The sequence below is a fragment of the Gopherus flavomarginatus genome, chromosome 10 (genome assembly GCF_025201925.1).
Source record: "Gopherus flavomarginatus isolate rGopFla2 chromosome 10, rGopFla2.mat.asm, whole genome shotgun sequence".
Taxonomy (NCBI): Eukaryota; Metazoa; Chordata; order Testudines; family Testudinidae; genus Gopherus; species Gopherus flavomarginatus.
Genome location: NC_066626.1, coordinates 16,202,878 through 16,218,106, shown reverse-complemented (window position 1 = coordinate 16,218,106; position 15,229 = coordinate 16,202,878). Strand labels below are relative to the sequence as shown.

At 41.7% G+C, this 15,229-nt stretch overlaps 1 protein-coding gene across 6 annotated transcripts in view; it reads right to left on the bottom strand.

Moving 5' to 3' along the window:
* Positions 1-15,229, bottom strand: part of ERBB4 (erb-b2 receptor tyrosine kinase 4) — a 1,018,488-nt gene that overhangs the window by 43,356 nt on the left and 959,903 nt on the right. For all 6 annotated transcript variants that reach the window (XM_050916103.1, XM_050916105.1, XM_050916107.1 and 3 more), the window contains one exon: positions 3,546-3,701. In XM_050916103.1, coding sequence (XP_050772060.1) covers positions 3,546-3,701 — 156 coding nt within the window. The remainder of the gene's footprint in view (positions 1-3,545; positions 3,702-15,229) is intronic.

Genomic DNA, 15,229 nt, shown 5'->3' with positions numbered 1-15,229 from the left:
ACTCTGTCAGTCACTAATTTAAACCCCCCCATAGTCAGGACATTAAAAAATTAAGGCTCACACCAATAAAGTAAATAAATACATGGCCAAATTCTGTCTTCATTAACATGCAAGGAGCCCTCAAAGAGAGAGTGTAGCAATTTGAGGGGGAGGGATAGCTCATTGGTTTGCACACTGGCCTGCTAAACCCCAGGTTGTGAGCTCAGTTCTTGAGGGGGCCACTTAGGGATCTGGAACAAAATCAGTACTTGGTCCAGCTAGAGAAGGCAGGGGGCTGGACTCAATGATCTTTCAAGGTCCCTTCCAGTTCTGTGAGATAGGTATATCTCCATATATTCACAGTCTGTGCAACCCCCCAGAATTCTTCATGTCTCAATTTCAGTGGGGTTGCTCAGGGAACAGAATCTGACCTGGTGATGTTGCACACGCATAATGGAAAGCAGAGCAGGCACTCAGCTATCACAGTCATGGGGATGGTGTAAAGAGCTTAAATGAAAGTGAGCAGAATAGATTGTGGCCCACAACATATACTGAGCTTAGAAATAAGCAGAACCTTCTATTAGAAATCGTTCACTGCACCCAAGCTTTGGTGGTTCAGATACATTGGAACAGCCAGTTTCTTGCTAACCCTGGATTTAGCATTATAAAATCAAACCAGTTTGCCCAATATAATGATGACTGTGTTTTTGACAAGGTTTTGCAAAACCAAAGCATTAGCACAGATACATAACAACCTATACAGTCATCGACAATGCTACAAGACAATGAGTTAATAGTGGGATGAGAATTTTAACTTCTCCATTTCCAGACTTGTGTGTGTGTGTAAAGGGGCCAATGTCCTGCAAGCCCTTTGCATCCCAAACACCCACTGACTTCAAATGGGCAGTGTGTGCCATGAATACTGCCTTGTAGGAACAGAGCCTCAGGCTATACACTATATCCTGCCAAGTAAGGGTCATCTTCTTTTGAAACTATAGAGCATGTCATTGAAAGGAAACCCTCCCCACCAAATAAACCTACAACTGCAGGTGCCCTGGTCAAATCTTAATGGCTGGATAAAGCAGTTAAAGGGTCTGCACTGTGAAAATATCCTATGTAGTTGATTAGAGAACTGTAATCTCGATATTTATGGCCAGGATATCATTCTCTATTAAATTCTATAGGTTAGTTTAATGCCTTTACAAAAAGCAAATCATACTGAGTTCTATAGAGACCTATTTAATTTCTGCAGAAGTCTATTAAATTCTATAGGATTTTTCCAGACAGGAACAATTTCAGTAGCAGAGCTGTATTATTCATCAGCTGCCTAAGCCCTCCTTAGCAAACGTACAGTACAGCTTTAAAATGCAAACAACTTCTGGCTTGGGAAGGGATATTGCTCAGAAGCAGGACAGTCAAATTTCTGGTGCATACATCCTACCCCAACCCCCAAATGTGCGTTTGGGCCCACAAGTCCAGGACACCCTCCAAGAGCTGCAAGAAGAATCTGTAGGCTTCCTTTGTCCTTCATGGGAAGGAATGGGTGGCAAAGAGGCAGAGGGGGTACTGCAGGGGAGATCAGAGGAAATGGAGGAGTCAGGGAAGGCTGCCAAATCTCTATCCTCATGCCAGAAGGTCCCAGCATCGCTAGGGAGTTGAAAAGCAGCCACTGACTATTACTGTGCAAATAAGTGATTCTTCAGTTCACTGGCATTTCTGGGGGGAAAAACCCCAGAAAAAATGGGTTTCCGTTTGACCCAATTAAAAAAAAAATTGGTGAATGGAAAAGCTAAAAAAAAAACCCTTCATTTTGGGTTGAACAAAACATTTTGTTTTACTCAAAGTGAAACATTTTGCTTCACTTTAAAAAAAATTAAATTTTATTTTAATAATATTGACGTAAACTTCAAAAAAATGAAATGTTAAGATATTTTTGGATTTTTTTGTTTTTTACCAAAACAACTGAGCAAATTCTACATGAATTAGTGAAATGTTTTGGTTGACCTGAATCTGCATTTTTCGGCCAAAAAAACCCCACAAGTTTTAGTCAAAAAATTTTGCCTGAACCTATTGTTGATTTCTTTGACGCTTCTTGCCCCTCCAACTGTATCCCTGTTGCTCCCCATGATTCCTGTTCATGGAACAGTTGAACTCAGCAGCAGCACTTAGGAAGGCAGCCACCTTCCCCAGGAAGTAACAGATGATGGCAGCAGTCTCTAGTCAGCCAAGTGAACAGAGAAAATGAGGGGGGGAGCAACCAAGGATTTGGGAAAGGGGATGAGGAGAGACAGAGACCCACCAGGGATTTTATGGAGGAGAGACTAAGGCAGGTTAAGATGAGCATGTCTGGTGAGGAATTTCAAAGATGCGTATGGCATAGCCACTTGGAACTTGTGTCTGGGACTGCCTGAATGTTGTTATGCCTCTATTTGGGTGCCTTTATCAAGTCTTGCAATGGTGAGTCTATGTAAGACATGAAACGGAATTCAAACTATGGTGGTGCAATGGGAAATAATATGGGAAGAACAGCGGAAAGTGTCCCAGGTGTCCAGGTTAAAACCTGTCTGTTTTAATTACATGCAGCAGATCTCCTGAGTGTCCCAGCATTTTGCATCTCTTTCGAGATGTCTTGAGCAAATGTTGGCACTGCAACAAGGAACGGGGAAACAGCATGCACAGATTCTTTTACTGTGAGCCAACAGGCAGATTGTTGGAAACCACATGTCAAACCTTAATGGACACGCTACAAGTAAACATCTCCTGCCCTCTTCCCTTGTGGCTGTTGGAGAGAGATCTGTCTGGGAAAAGTAGCCTGCACACTACTCAGTGCTGGCAATAGCCTACAGTGATGAACTGGAACAACTGCACTGCACTGACTTCAGATGTTTTCATTGCAGTAGAAATGCAGCACAAAATGGAACAGACAAGAACAAAGCCCGGCCACGATGCTGTTTTGCTCAGTGGGGCTCATCTTAGGACAAGCCCTCTGTACCTTGCAGAGTCCCATTGAATAGAACGGAATAACTCGCAGGACTGGGCCCTGCCTGATTTCCCACAGTGCTGAGTACACAATCATAGCTCCCACTTAGGTCATAGGCAGCTCTAGTGTGCTCAGGACTTTTGAAAAATGAGGCTTGTACCAAAGTGTGAATTCAGGAGCCTAACGTTCAATTTCTCTTTTTGAAAATCCCAGCCTTCATCTATAAAGTTTCCTTTTAATAACGTACATGGTCCTGTTCCAATAGGCATACTTTTTTCAAGTGATGGAATTGAGAGAACAACAGCTTTGCACTGGAATGAATGAAGGCCCCTGCAAAAGAGCAAGACTAGGACTGCTGGCGTGAACAGGGGCGGCTCCAGGCCCCAGCACACCAAGCGCGTGCTTGGGGCGGCAAGCCACAGGGGGCGCTCTGCCAGCGCCACGAGGGCGACAGGCAGGCTGCCTCCGGCGGTTTGCCTGTGGAGGGTCCGTTGGTTCCAGGGCTTCGGTGGACCTCCCGCAGGCAGCCTGCAGTGCTTAGGGCAGCAAAATCCCCAGAGCCACCCCTGGGCGTGAATGCACCCACCTTCCCTCCATCAGCGTTGTACTCTTTCTCATCGCCTTCCAGGAGCCTGGCCAGGCCAAAGTCAGTGATCTTCACATGGTTTGGTGATTTTACCAAGACATTCCGGGCTGCCAAGTCCCGGTGAACCAGTCTCCTCTCTTCCAGGTACATCATTCCCTGGGGGACACAAAACATTTCTTTTAAGTCAAATAAACCCTTAAATATTTTTCAGATCCTCCCCTCTTTTTGCAACCTGTTTCCATGATATCTTGAAAAACAGTCTATATTTTTATTATATGATAAAATAGAGCCTAGAGGTCAGAGCCACAAAGGTGCTAAGAACTGTACATAGTGAGAGAGTCCTCACCACTAACAGCTTGCAACCTAGATAGACATGACAGAGAAAGGAAGGATTATCCTCCCTATTTTGCAGAGAGGGAACCTGAAGCACAGGGAAATTAATTAATTTGCCCAAGGCCTCAACAGGAGTCTGTAGCAGAGCTGGGAATTGAATCTGGATCTCCTGACACCCAGTCCAGCTCTCCAACTACAAGAAAATGCTCCTGTTCTATACCCAAAGCCTCTGAGTTGGATACAAATTTTCAATATTCTTAGTGAATTATGGGGAAAACAACTCTGTGTTCCTCTGGCTGCAATCCAGTTGCTTTTCCAACCCCATTAAAACTTTACCTCTTGTATTGTAATTGGATATAAGATCAATGGTCAATGTCTGTTATGAGCATATACGTTCTGTTAGAAGTAGCTGTGTTAGCAAGCCATCCGGGTGTCTTAATAGATAGGCTAAACATGTCCAAATTGTCTGGTCTGCATCTGCCCTAATCATTTACTCAGTCTGATGACAGACTAAGCACCTGCAGTCAGATCAGCATGTGAGTTTAATGAGATCCCCACCAAAGCTTAATCTTAGTACTTCTATGAAGAATGCAAGATGCCCTGAAAGGGTTACGAGCCTGTAATTTCATAAAGAGGAATTTATGACATTAGCAGTCATTATAGGGACCTACAGATGAAATTACATGCCTGGCAATTACCCTTACGGTAACTTTTAATATATCAACTCCATAACACACACAGTAGTTTAAAAAAAAATACTGGAAGCTGTAGTATCATATAAGATGATAATTCGGAGAGTCACCATCAGTGATTAAAATAAGTAGGTTACTCAGTATAACGGGTCAGATTCTGATTCCCTTACACTGTGGTGCTACCCAGCTAGCCCTACTGGTATCAATGGGTCTATTTCTGTGTTAAGGAACTATTCAATGTAATGTGGTAGAATATAGTTCTGTGCTGGCAGAAAAAGGGGACACCTCTACAGAAGTCACCAAGGGGCTCTTCGAAATGTATTTCAGCATAAAGGAAACCAGTGGCCATAACACTTTGCTTTTATATAGAAGATTTCAATGCAATCAGCATGGAAGGTTATGAAAGGCTCATGGAGCAGCCTCAGCATAAATACTATTTTATTTTTAATGCAACATATTTTGCTGCCGTCAACATGAAGAGAGTTTGAACAGGGAAGTGGGGACTATGTGGCATACAGCAAACAGAATTATTTTTAAAAGGCACTTTTAGTCAAAGCAAGCACTCTCTCACGCCAATTGCAAATCAATGCTGCTGGCTGTTGAACATCACAACTGTACACTTTGAAGGATTAAGAGTTTCTGACATCAAAACAAAAGCTGTGGAAGAAACAGACAAATAAATCTCACAGAGCAAACAGTTATGAACCATATAGCAAGTGTGTCATGAAAAATCAGATTGCTTTAGATGGTATCGTGATCAAGCTTGCGTAATAACAATTGGAACCCAACCAACAAGTGATACTGTATAGAACAATCCAATCAGTCAGTACCAGTGACATTCCAGGATACAGAAGTAGCAACATCAACAGCAATAATAAAAGCTGACAGGTGCAGAGGAGCACCCACTTTAGAGAGATGTATTTCTTAGGGGAGGATTTCTTAAAGGGAACACTCTATATCCTAGTAAAGAAGAGTGGATAGAAGTTGACAAAAGTACAGGTAGGAACTGAAGAGAAACAATTAAATGAAAAAAAGAGTCCTATTCAATTACATCATATGAAGGTAGACAACTAAATATTGACAGTGCTTGTATACAAATGCAAGAAGTCTAAATATTAAGATGGACTTGACTACCTGGTATTAACTGAGGATATTGATATAATAGGCATCAGAGAAACTTGGTGGAACAATGATAATCAATGGGACATAGTAATACCAGGATAAAAAATATATCGGAATGACAGAGTAGGTTGTGCTGGTGGGGGAATGGCACTGTATGTGAAAAAAACCTAATCAAATATAGTAAAAATCTTAAATTGTACAAATTATACCATAGAATCTCTACAGATAGAAATTCCATGATTGAATAACAGGAGTATAGCAGTAGGAATATACTAGTGACCACCTCACCAGGATGGTGATTGTGAAGTGCTCAGGGAGATTGGAGAGGTTATGAAAACAGAAAAGTCAATAATAATGGGGGATTTCAACTATCCCCATATACATTGGGAACATGACATCCCAGGACAGGATGCAGAGATAAAATTTATAGACAGCATTAATGACTGCTTATTGGAGCAGTTAGTCCTGGAACCCACAAGGGGAGAGGCAATTTTGGATTTAGTCCTAAGTGGTGCATAGGATTTGGTCCTTATAGTAACCATAATGCAATTCAATTTAACATCCCTGTAGGGGAGAAAATACCAAAGAAACCCACCACAGTAAATTTAACTTCACAAAGGGGAACACCACAAAAATGAGGAGGCTAGTTAAATGGAAATCAAAAGGAACTGTCATAAGAGTGATATGCCTGCAAGCTGCATGGAAACTTTTAAAAAACACTGTAAAAGAGTCTCAAACTAAATGTATACCCCATTTATTTATTTTTTTAAAATAAGAGTTCCAAAAAATGCCACCATGGCTAAATAGAGTAAAAGAGGCAGTCAGAGACAAAAACACATCTTTGAAAAATTGGAAGTCAAATCCTACTCGGAAAACAGAAAGGAGCATAAATTCTTGCAAGTCAAGTGTGAAAGTATAATTAGGAAGGCCAAAAAAGAATTTGAAGAGCAACTAGCAAAAGACACAAAAACTAATAGACTTTTTTTTTAAAGTATATCAGAAGAAGTAAGTCTGGTAAACAATAGGTGGGGACAGGGGGCGATCGAGGTGCCGAAGGAGCACTCAAGGAAGACAAGCTATATGAATTCTTTGCATTGGTCTTCACTACAGATGACGTGGGAGAAATTCCCACATCTGAGCCATTCTTTTTAGCTGACAAATATGAGGAACTGTCCCAGATTGAGGTGTCAGTAGATGAGGTTTTAGAACAAACTGATAAATCAAAGAGTAGTAAGTCACCAGGACCAGATGGTATTCACCCAAGAATTCTGAAGGAACTCCAATATGAAAATGCAGAACTATTAACTGTGATATGAAAACCTATCACTTAAATCAGCCTCTGTATCAGATGACTAGCCGATAACTCATGTGAGGCTAATTTTTAATAAAATGCTCCAGAGTTGATCCTGGTAAGCTTAACTTCAGTATCAGGCAAATTAGTGGAAATCATAGGAACGAACAGAACTGTCAGACACACAGATGAACACAATATGTTGGGGAAGAGTAAACATAGCTGTTGAAAAGAGAAATCATGCCTCACCAATCTATTAGTATTCTTTGAGGGAGTAATCAAACATATGTACAAGGAGGATTCAATGGATATAGTGTACTTGGACATTCAGAGAGCTTTTGACAAGGTCCCTCACTAAAGGCTCTTAAGCAAAGTATGCAGTTACGGGATAAGAAAGAAGGTCCTCTCATGGATCAGTAATTGGTTAAAAGATAGGAAACAAAAAGTAGGAAAAAATGGTCCATTTTCACAGTGGAGAGAGGTTAACAGCGGCATCCCTCAAGGATCTGTTTTGGGACCAGTGCTGTTCAACATATTCATGAATGATCTGGAAAAAGGAGTAAACAGTGAGGTGGCAAAGTTTACAGATGATACTAAGTTACTCAAGATAGTTAGGTCCAAAGGAGACAGTAAAGTGTTACAAAAGGATCTCCCAAAATTGGGTGACTGAGCAACAAAATGGCAGATGAAATTCAATGTTGATAAATGCAAAGTAACACTAATTGGGAAAAAATAATCACAACCACAATTACAAAATGATGGGATCTAAATTAGTTGTTACCACTCAAGAGAGAGGTCTTGGCATCATTGCGGATAGTTCTCTGAAACATCTGCTCAATGTGCTGAATCACTCAAAAAAAGCTAAGAAAATTTTTGGAACTATTAGGAAAGGGCTAGATAATAAGGTAGAAAATATAATTCCACTACATAAATCCACTGCACACCCACACCTTGAATATTGCATGCCGTTCTGGTTGCCTCACTTCAAAAAAGCTATATTAGAATTGGAAAAAGTACAGAGAAAGACAACAAAAATGATTAGGGATACAGAACAGCTTCCATATGAGGAGAGATTAAAAAGATTGGAATGTTCACCTTGGAAAAGAGAGGACTGAGAAGAGACATGATAGAGGTCTATAAAATCATGAATGGTATCGAGGAAAGTGAATAAGGAATTATTTACCCCTTCACATAACACATGAACCAGGGGCCATCCAATGATATTAATAGGCATCAGGTTTAAAAAAACATATGGAAGCACTTTACACAATGCTGCATCACCTTGTGGAACCACTGCCTTGGGAAATGGTGGAGGCGAAAAGTATGACCAGATTCAAAAAAGAATGAGATAAGTTCATGCAGGACAGGTCCATCAGTGACCATTAACCAAGATGGTCGGGGATGCAACCCCATGCTCTGGGGGTTTCTAAACTTCTGACAGCTAAAAGCTGGGACTGGACAACTGGGGATGGATCACTCAATAAAGTACCCTGTTCTGTTCACTCCCTCTGAAGCATCTGTCTCTGGTAACTGTTAGAAAATAGGATGGACCTATGGTACGACACAGTATAGCCATTCTTATGCTCTTAAAAAGTGATCCTTAATTCATGAAATCCCGATAAGGCTGTACATTTATATATTTTGTGTTGTTTCATGTACCCTGTGCTAGGTAATAACTTGAGAGGACTCCATGTTTCTGAAACAGAACTGGCTCATTATTAAGAGAATTATTTTCAGATATGTGCCTACTGCAGCCTAACTTTCCAATGCAACCACTAAACTTTTTCTGCAACCTGTGCTCCTCCCTCCAAGTTCCATGCAGTTTGCCATACTCATCTTCTTTCTTGTACATTTTTGCTACAACAACGTTCCCTAAAACAGAGGACTGCATATGCACCTGTTTAATCCCTTCTCTGCTTAGACATTTTACAATGTGGCCTTAATTTTGGGAACTAGAGGAAAAACATCCAAACCTGCACAGCCATGTTATCACTCCATAAGTCCTTATTTGGGCAAAACGCTGATTAATAACTTCAAATGAGAGGTTTATCCGAAAAAAAATTAATGGAGTCAACCCTGCAAAAACAGTCATACGGGCAGATCCTTATGGCAGCATGAAGTTCCTGTTGCAGATTCATGACCTTTAGGATTGCATGTGCTTTTGGGAATATCCAAGTTAAACAACATATTGATTTTCCTCCACATCCTATTAACAAGGGCTGTGCATAGTGGGCCATGTACAATATAAACAAAGCACAACAATGGAGGGAAGGGATGGGAGAAATCTATGGTGTTCATTGCAACAGCACCATTTAAATATATATTATGCTGGAAACGTTGTCTGAAGACCTTCTCAAATCTGGCAGGAGCAGTATTATATATGTAGGTTTAACCTTTGTATAAGATGCAGGAGTATTGCGAGCAAAAAAAAAAAACTGCATTTCAGAGCTGGTGTCAACATCACCCAGTAGATTTATGGTGAAATATCAAACAAATATTTTATGTGAGATACATTGACAGAGCAAGGAGACACCCTTACAATGTGTGGGGGGGGGAGAGGGAAGAAAGAGAGAGAGAGAGAGAGAGAGAGAGAGAGGGAGATTGATTTCTAAAAACGACATTAAAAGTCTGATCCTGGGAAGGTTCTGGTCTGCAGTCCATGAGAATATTGAAATTCAACACCGGTCATGATCAGCCCCCTCCAGATGAGGACTACAGGGATACAAAATGCAATCCGAATATAATTTGACAGGACAGGGTTGCACAGAGGTCTGCCTTTTTGTGTCTCCACTGGTACCAGAAAGTTTGCTAAAAGGTGTGACTTGATGATGAAACATTAAAGGGGAAGAGCCAGTGCAAAAAAGGCTAAATCATAAAACTTGGATTCTTCCATGACCCCTGTGCCCAGAATAACCTCCTACGGATGTGAGGATCAGCTCTGACTAACCCATCCTTGAAACCTCTTCATTGCAATGGTTTCCTCACTGAGGAGCTCATTGGAAGTACAATTACTAACAAGATCTTCTAACATACAATCACTCTTTGAATCAGCACTTACCGCCAGTAAGAAGTCAAACACACACTACAAATAGTTGGGACACAGATAAATGGAGTAAGACATTTTTGAATGTTAGCATAAATAAGGATCAGCCTGCTATTTATTATAATCATACCCCTAATACTAACCCAGTATAATAACCACATACAGAGATAAACCTGTACTACATCCAGTCTTTACTCACACATACATAACATTAAATATACTTAGGCTTGGTAGAATTTCATGTTTATTTTTTTTATAATTTTGATGGATAATATTGATGTTTATTTTTAAGCTTCTTCAGTTTTTAGTGAGTTATTTTTTCACAGTTGCATGAAATTTGGCGTATTAAGCATTTTTTGTATTTTTATCAATTTAAATTTTCACAGATGCAGAAAATTACGGGAGCATCAGACAATAATGATTTAATGACAGTCTCTAATTAACATTCTCGGGCAGTATTTTCCTTACTTTGCCTATCTGTACATTTCTATCATCATGGATGGAAATATTTTTGTCAGTTTGAATGTGCCAGGTGAAATCAACGTTTATCGATAAAAAAAGAATCTTTCCAAGTCTAAATATACTATTCTGTAGATAGACAAAGCCTCTTTTACTGTTTGATTCTGCAGCTGTGCAAATGCCATCATTCTTCATTTTGCAAATACACTGCATAAATGGCTCTCTAGAAATCTTGGGACTTCAGCAAGATAAGACCAAGGAGCAGCTGAGTAGATCCCAGACAGGCACATAGTGGGAGGATTTTAGAAGAAGAATTTGTAGTGCTCCGAGCTTAGGAACCCTGTTCCATAAATATCTTCTCTAGCTGCTGAGCTCCTAAGAATAGCAAAAGAGAAGATCGCACCTGGGCACCTTATAAGCTCCACCAAAGTGGGGTCAAAGTAGGCAACACTGGTTGGGAATGGGGAGGGCCAGTGCTTCTCCTGCACTCCTTAGGAGCTCTGCAGCTGTGCATGTGTGTGGGGTGCTTCGTGAATTTGCGGGGGCTCCCGCTCATTCCACAGGTCAGACATCTCTCCTCCTGCCAGCTCCTCAAACTTGGTTTGAACTTTAATACCCCCCCAGCTGCAGACTCTTTCTCTTAATACACCAAATTTCGTGCAATTGTGAAAATGTAGCTCACTAAAAATTAAAGAACCTTAAAAATAAACATCAATATTATCCATCAAAATTATAAAAAAATAAACATGAAATTCTGCCAAGCCCTTCTCTTTGTGGGTAGGGCTAGCTCAGTGGTTTGAGCATTGGCCTCCTAAACCCAGGGCTGTGAGATCTAGGGCAAAAATCTGTCTGGGGATTGGGCCTGCTTTCGGCAGGGGGGTGGACTAGGTCCCTTCCAATCCTGATATTCCATGATTCAAGCTGCTATAGTCACCGCGTACAAACAGAGAAGTTAGTGAATAAAGTAAAAAGCTCTTGCTGGAAAGTGGCAAAGGAACACTACATTATTTCTTCGGGTGATCGTACACAATCCCCCTTTGAAGCCCGGTCTCAGACATTACAACTTTTATTTTGGCAAAACTGGGCATTTGCTCTTGCCAGTGGATGATGGAGTGGCAGGGCTCTGGCTGTCAGCCCTGGGCAGTGAAGCTTGGGCCATCAGCTAAGGACCCAGGTGGTGGGAATTTGGTGAGCAGCAACGCCAGGTGGCTCAGGCCTGCCCTGCACAGGAGGAGGCAGTTCAGGCCAGCCACATTCAGTGTCCCATTTTCACTTTGGGAAATAGGGTCACCCTAGCTTCTCTACACAGGGAGTTAGTGTGTGGCAAGCTGAGCGCTAAATCTACAGTGCATTTGTTTGCTGCACAATAACTGTCTCCGTGGACCCTGGTACAGGACCACTAGAAAGTCCATAGTGCATGTTGACCTATTCCCCAGATTAAACAGAGGATGTCAGTGCAGGAGGGAACTTTTAATGTACAGCAGCAGGGGTCACAAAGCCAATTAGTGCATCGCATGCTAGTGCTGCTGTAGATCTGCACCCTAGTTCACAGTGCATTAATTCTCTAGTTAGACAAGCCCTTAGAACCCTAACTCACAAAAATGAAGTGACAAAACAGGCTGCTCCCTAAGGTAGAGAGGTACAACTCGAGCCAGCGTGTTCTAGGCTGGCTCTTTGCAGATTAACTGCTGAGCAGTCAGACTGCACACTTTGATCAGAGGCCCCTCGCTGGCAAGTAGGACCAGGAAACCCTCTACCATTTACAGTGACAGCTTGTAATTGTAACACAGTTTTCAGTATGCCACATACACCTTCCCTTCAGCCAGGGCTGATTCTCAAGAGACCCTCGCTTCCTGTCTGGCCCCAGAGACAGACAGGAAGTTAAAGCTGAACGGGAGTGATTTTGGTCAGGTTTGGGCTAGGTTAGCCTAGAGAGACTGATGTGACAATAGAGTCCTCTGCCATATTGGACTTTACTGCATCATTCTGACGGCCTTGCTGAATAATCTCAGCCAAGTCTAATACTAGGAGGGCTTTGCCTATCAAGTGCATAGTACACTATTTAGAATCACTGATATAGCCCCAGACATTAACCAGGAGCTTTACTGACCTTGCACAGGGCCTGGTGCTGCTCCACAGAAGACAACAGCAAAACTCCTGTTGCCTTCAGAGGTGCAGGAACAGGCTTACAGGAAGATCAGATGCTTTTACTGAGATGGAAGGCAGACAGGTAAGGGAGACTGGGAGATTCCAAGGCAGAAATGGTATGTAGGTGCCGAACTCCCATTAAAAGTCAGTGACAGGCCTCCTTCTGCCATTTGGGATTTTGAAAATGTCCGCTATAATTAAATACAAGAACATACATATAGTTTGAATGGGCCAAATTCTGCTCTCAGTTACCCCCTGTACAATGCCCATGACTCCAGCAGGGTAGCTTAGGTGTGACTCAGAGCAGAGCCTGGTCCATTATACAGACTCAGCACTAGTAAATCCAATGTGTATAATGAGAGGCCTTTCTCACGTTGGTTAGGGATTGTTTGCTGAGGTCTCTAAACTCCCAAACAGACGGCAACTCAGACCGAGCCCTCAGCTCTAATTTATCCGTATCCTTCTGCGAGAAAACTGGCATAATAGAAAATGAGCTCTCACGCGTTGGTAACAAATAAAAGGGCTCTGGGACAGAGGAAAGGAGACGTCTTGTCCAAAAATTCCGGGGGTGAAGATAACACACGGAACAGCTTCACGAGTTAAAGAAAGTGCTGCATTGCAGCAGAAAAGTCTCTAACAGGTTCATAAAGTATTAGGAATGCTGCTAACATAGGCATCCACAAAGCAGTGTAGCCAAGGAGTGCTTGGAAATAAAAGTATGTAGAGGGAGATCTTTTAAAGAGCTTCTCAGATGTAACCCTGAGTTATACGGTTGTCCCCTGAGAGTCCTTCCCTTCAGGAGCTGGGCACCTTTGCTGTTTATTTACTTTATCACCAAGCATTACTTTCTGTAGCTCTCATTTGTCTCCCAGATCCTGAGGGCAGTTGTTGAGCAGAGCTGCATTTTGTACAGCTCGTGATCGAGATGTTGCAAGTCTGGGCTGTTCAGACATTTTTATTTGATTTTTTTTGTACTTTTTTTACGTTTCAAAGTACCACCTGTTCAGCGCCAGACACTCTTTGAGTCTTGCACAGTTAGCACAAGTTGCTCAGGAAAAGTCAAACTCTTCGATTTCAGAGGAGCCCTGTCTGAAGTCTGCTTCCATAAGGAGTTTGTACGACAATTTAAGGCTTCATTCCTATTCAGGAGAGCACTGAAGCATGTACTTAAGTCCCACTGAAGTCAAAGTGCACTCTGGGATAATTAAAAGGCATGAACTGAAGCAGGTGTTTAAGTGCTTTCCTGAATTACTGAGGCCCCAATCCTACAAATTCTAGTCCACACTTGAAAGACCCCTGGTATTAGACGGGTGATTTAGTATAGACCATTAAAGATCCTGTAGCACTTTTTGCAAGAGGAGTTTGTCTCACTGTCCTGGTCAAACATTTCTCTCCCTTCCTTGTTCTACAGCGTGCTATTCATCTCTTACTGCTTGTATAGACCAGCCCTAATGTACAGTTATACCAGTATAAAGGTGCCTTATACCAATGTAGTTATTCCCCTTCCCTGCAGGAATAAGCTATACAGGTATAAGCACTTTGATACTGGCATGACTGCGTCTACACCAGCAGGGTTGTACCATTTTAACTATAACACTATAGTTTAAAGTAGTAGAACTTGTGTGTAGACATTCCCTTACCCATGTGCTTAATTTGTGAGCTTCATGGGACTACTTATGCACATAAAGTCAAACATGGTGCATAAGCATTTGCAGGATCAGGGGCCTAATTCTCCATGGCAATTTATTATTATTTTAAATAAAGCTGTACTTATTCTAAACAGTATTACCAGTGAGCAGATGTGCTGTAATAACTTCCCTGCTCCAGGTGTCCCAAACCACTGACTCCCAGAAGCTGGGATGGACGACTGGGGATGGATCACTCAATAAGTTGCAGTGTTCAGTTCATTTCCTCTGTAGCATCTGGCACTGGCCATTGTTGGAAGACAAAATACTGGGCTAGATGGACCATTGGTCTGACCCAGTAAGGCCGTTCTTATGTTCTCAGTGTGACTAGTTTTCTATTGTTGAGTACAAACATCAATTTCTCTCAAAGTAGAATGGGAGGGAGGGAGAATGTTGATCTGACTATCCCTAGGAAGCTAAAGGAAGTCAAGGGAGGCCTGACTACTCTGATAATAACTTCTGCTTACCACAGCCGTACCACGCAACAGAATCATCAAACAGGCGTATGAAGCTAGGCTATTTCAAGTCAATGTAGGATCTCATGGATATTAATCTGCAGAGCTGGCAGGAATACATCATCTTCTTTTCTTTTTAATAACATGAAGCTTGCTTAATAACAGGAATCATCAGTAAAGAAAACTTGAAATGATAATCTCTCTTCCCCTTTCCCCGCTAAAAATATAATATAATTCTACCTAGGGCTAAAGCTGAATACATTTTCAAGGGAGAGAGGCACCTTTTGTTGTCAGAAGCAACTGGCATCATCCAAATAGCTTTAACTCCCTGAGATAACTATGTGGAGGAAGAACTGAAGTTGCTCTGCAATATATTGACTCAACTGCACAGGATTTTTTGTAAAGACTCATTCACTGCAGAATTATGATTCACTACATAGTTCTGTCTACGAAGCT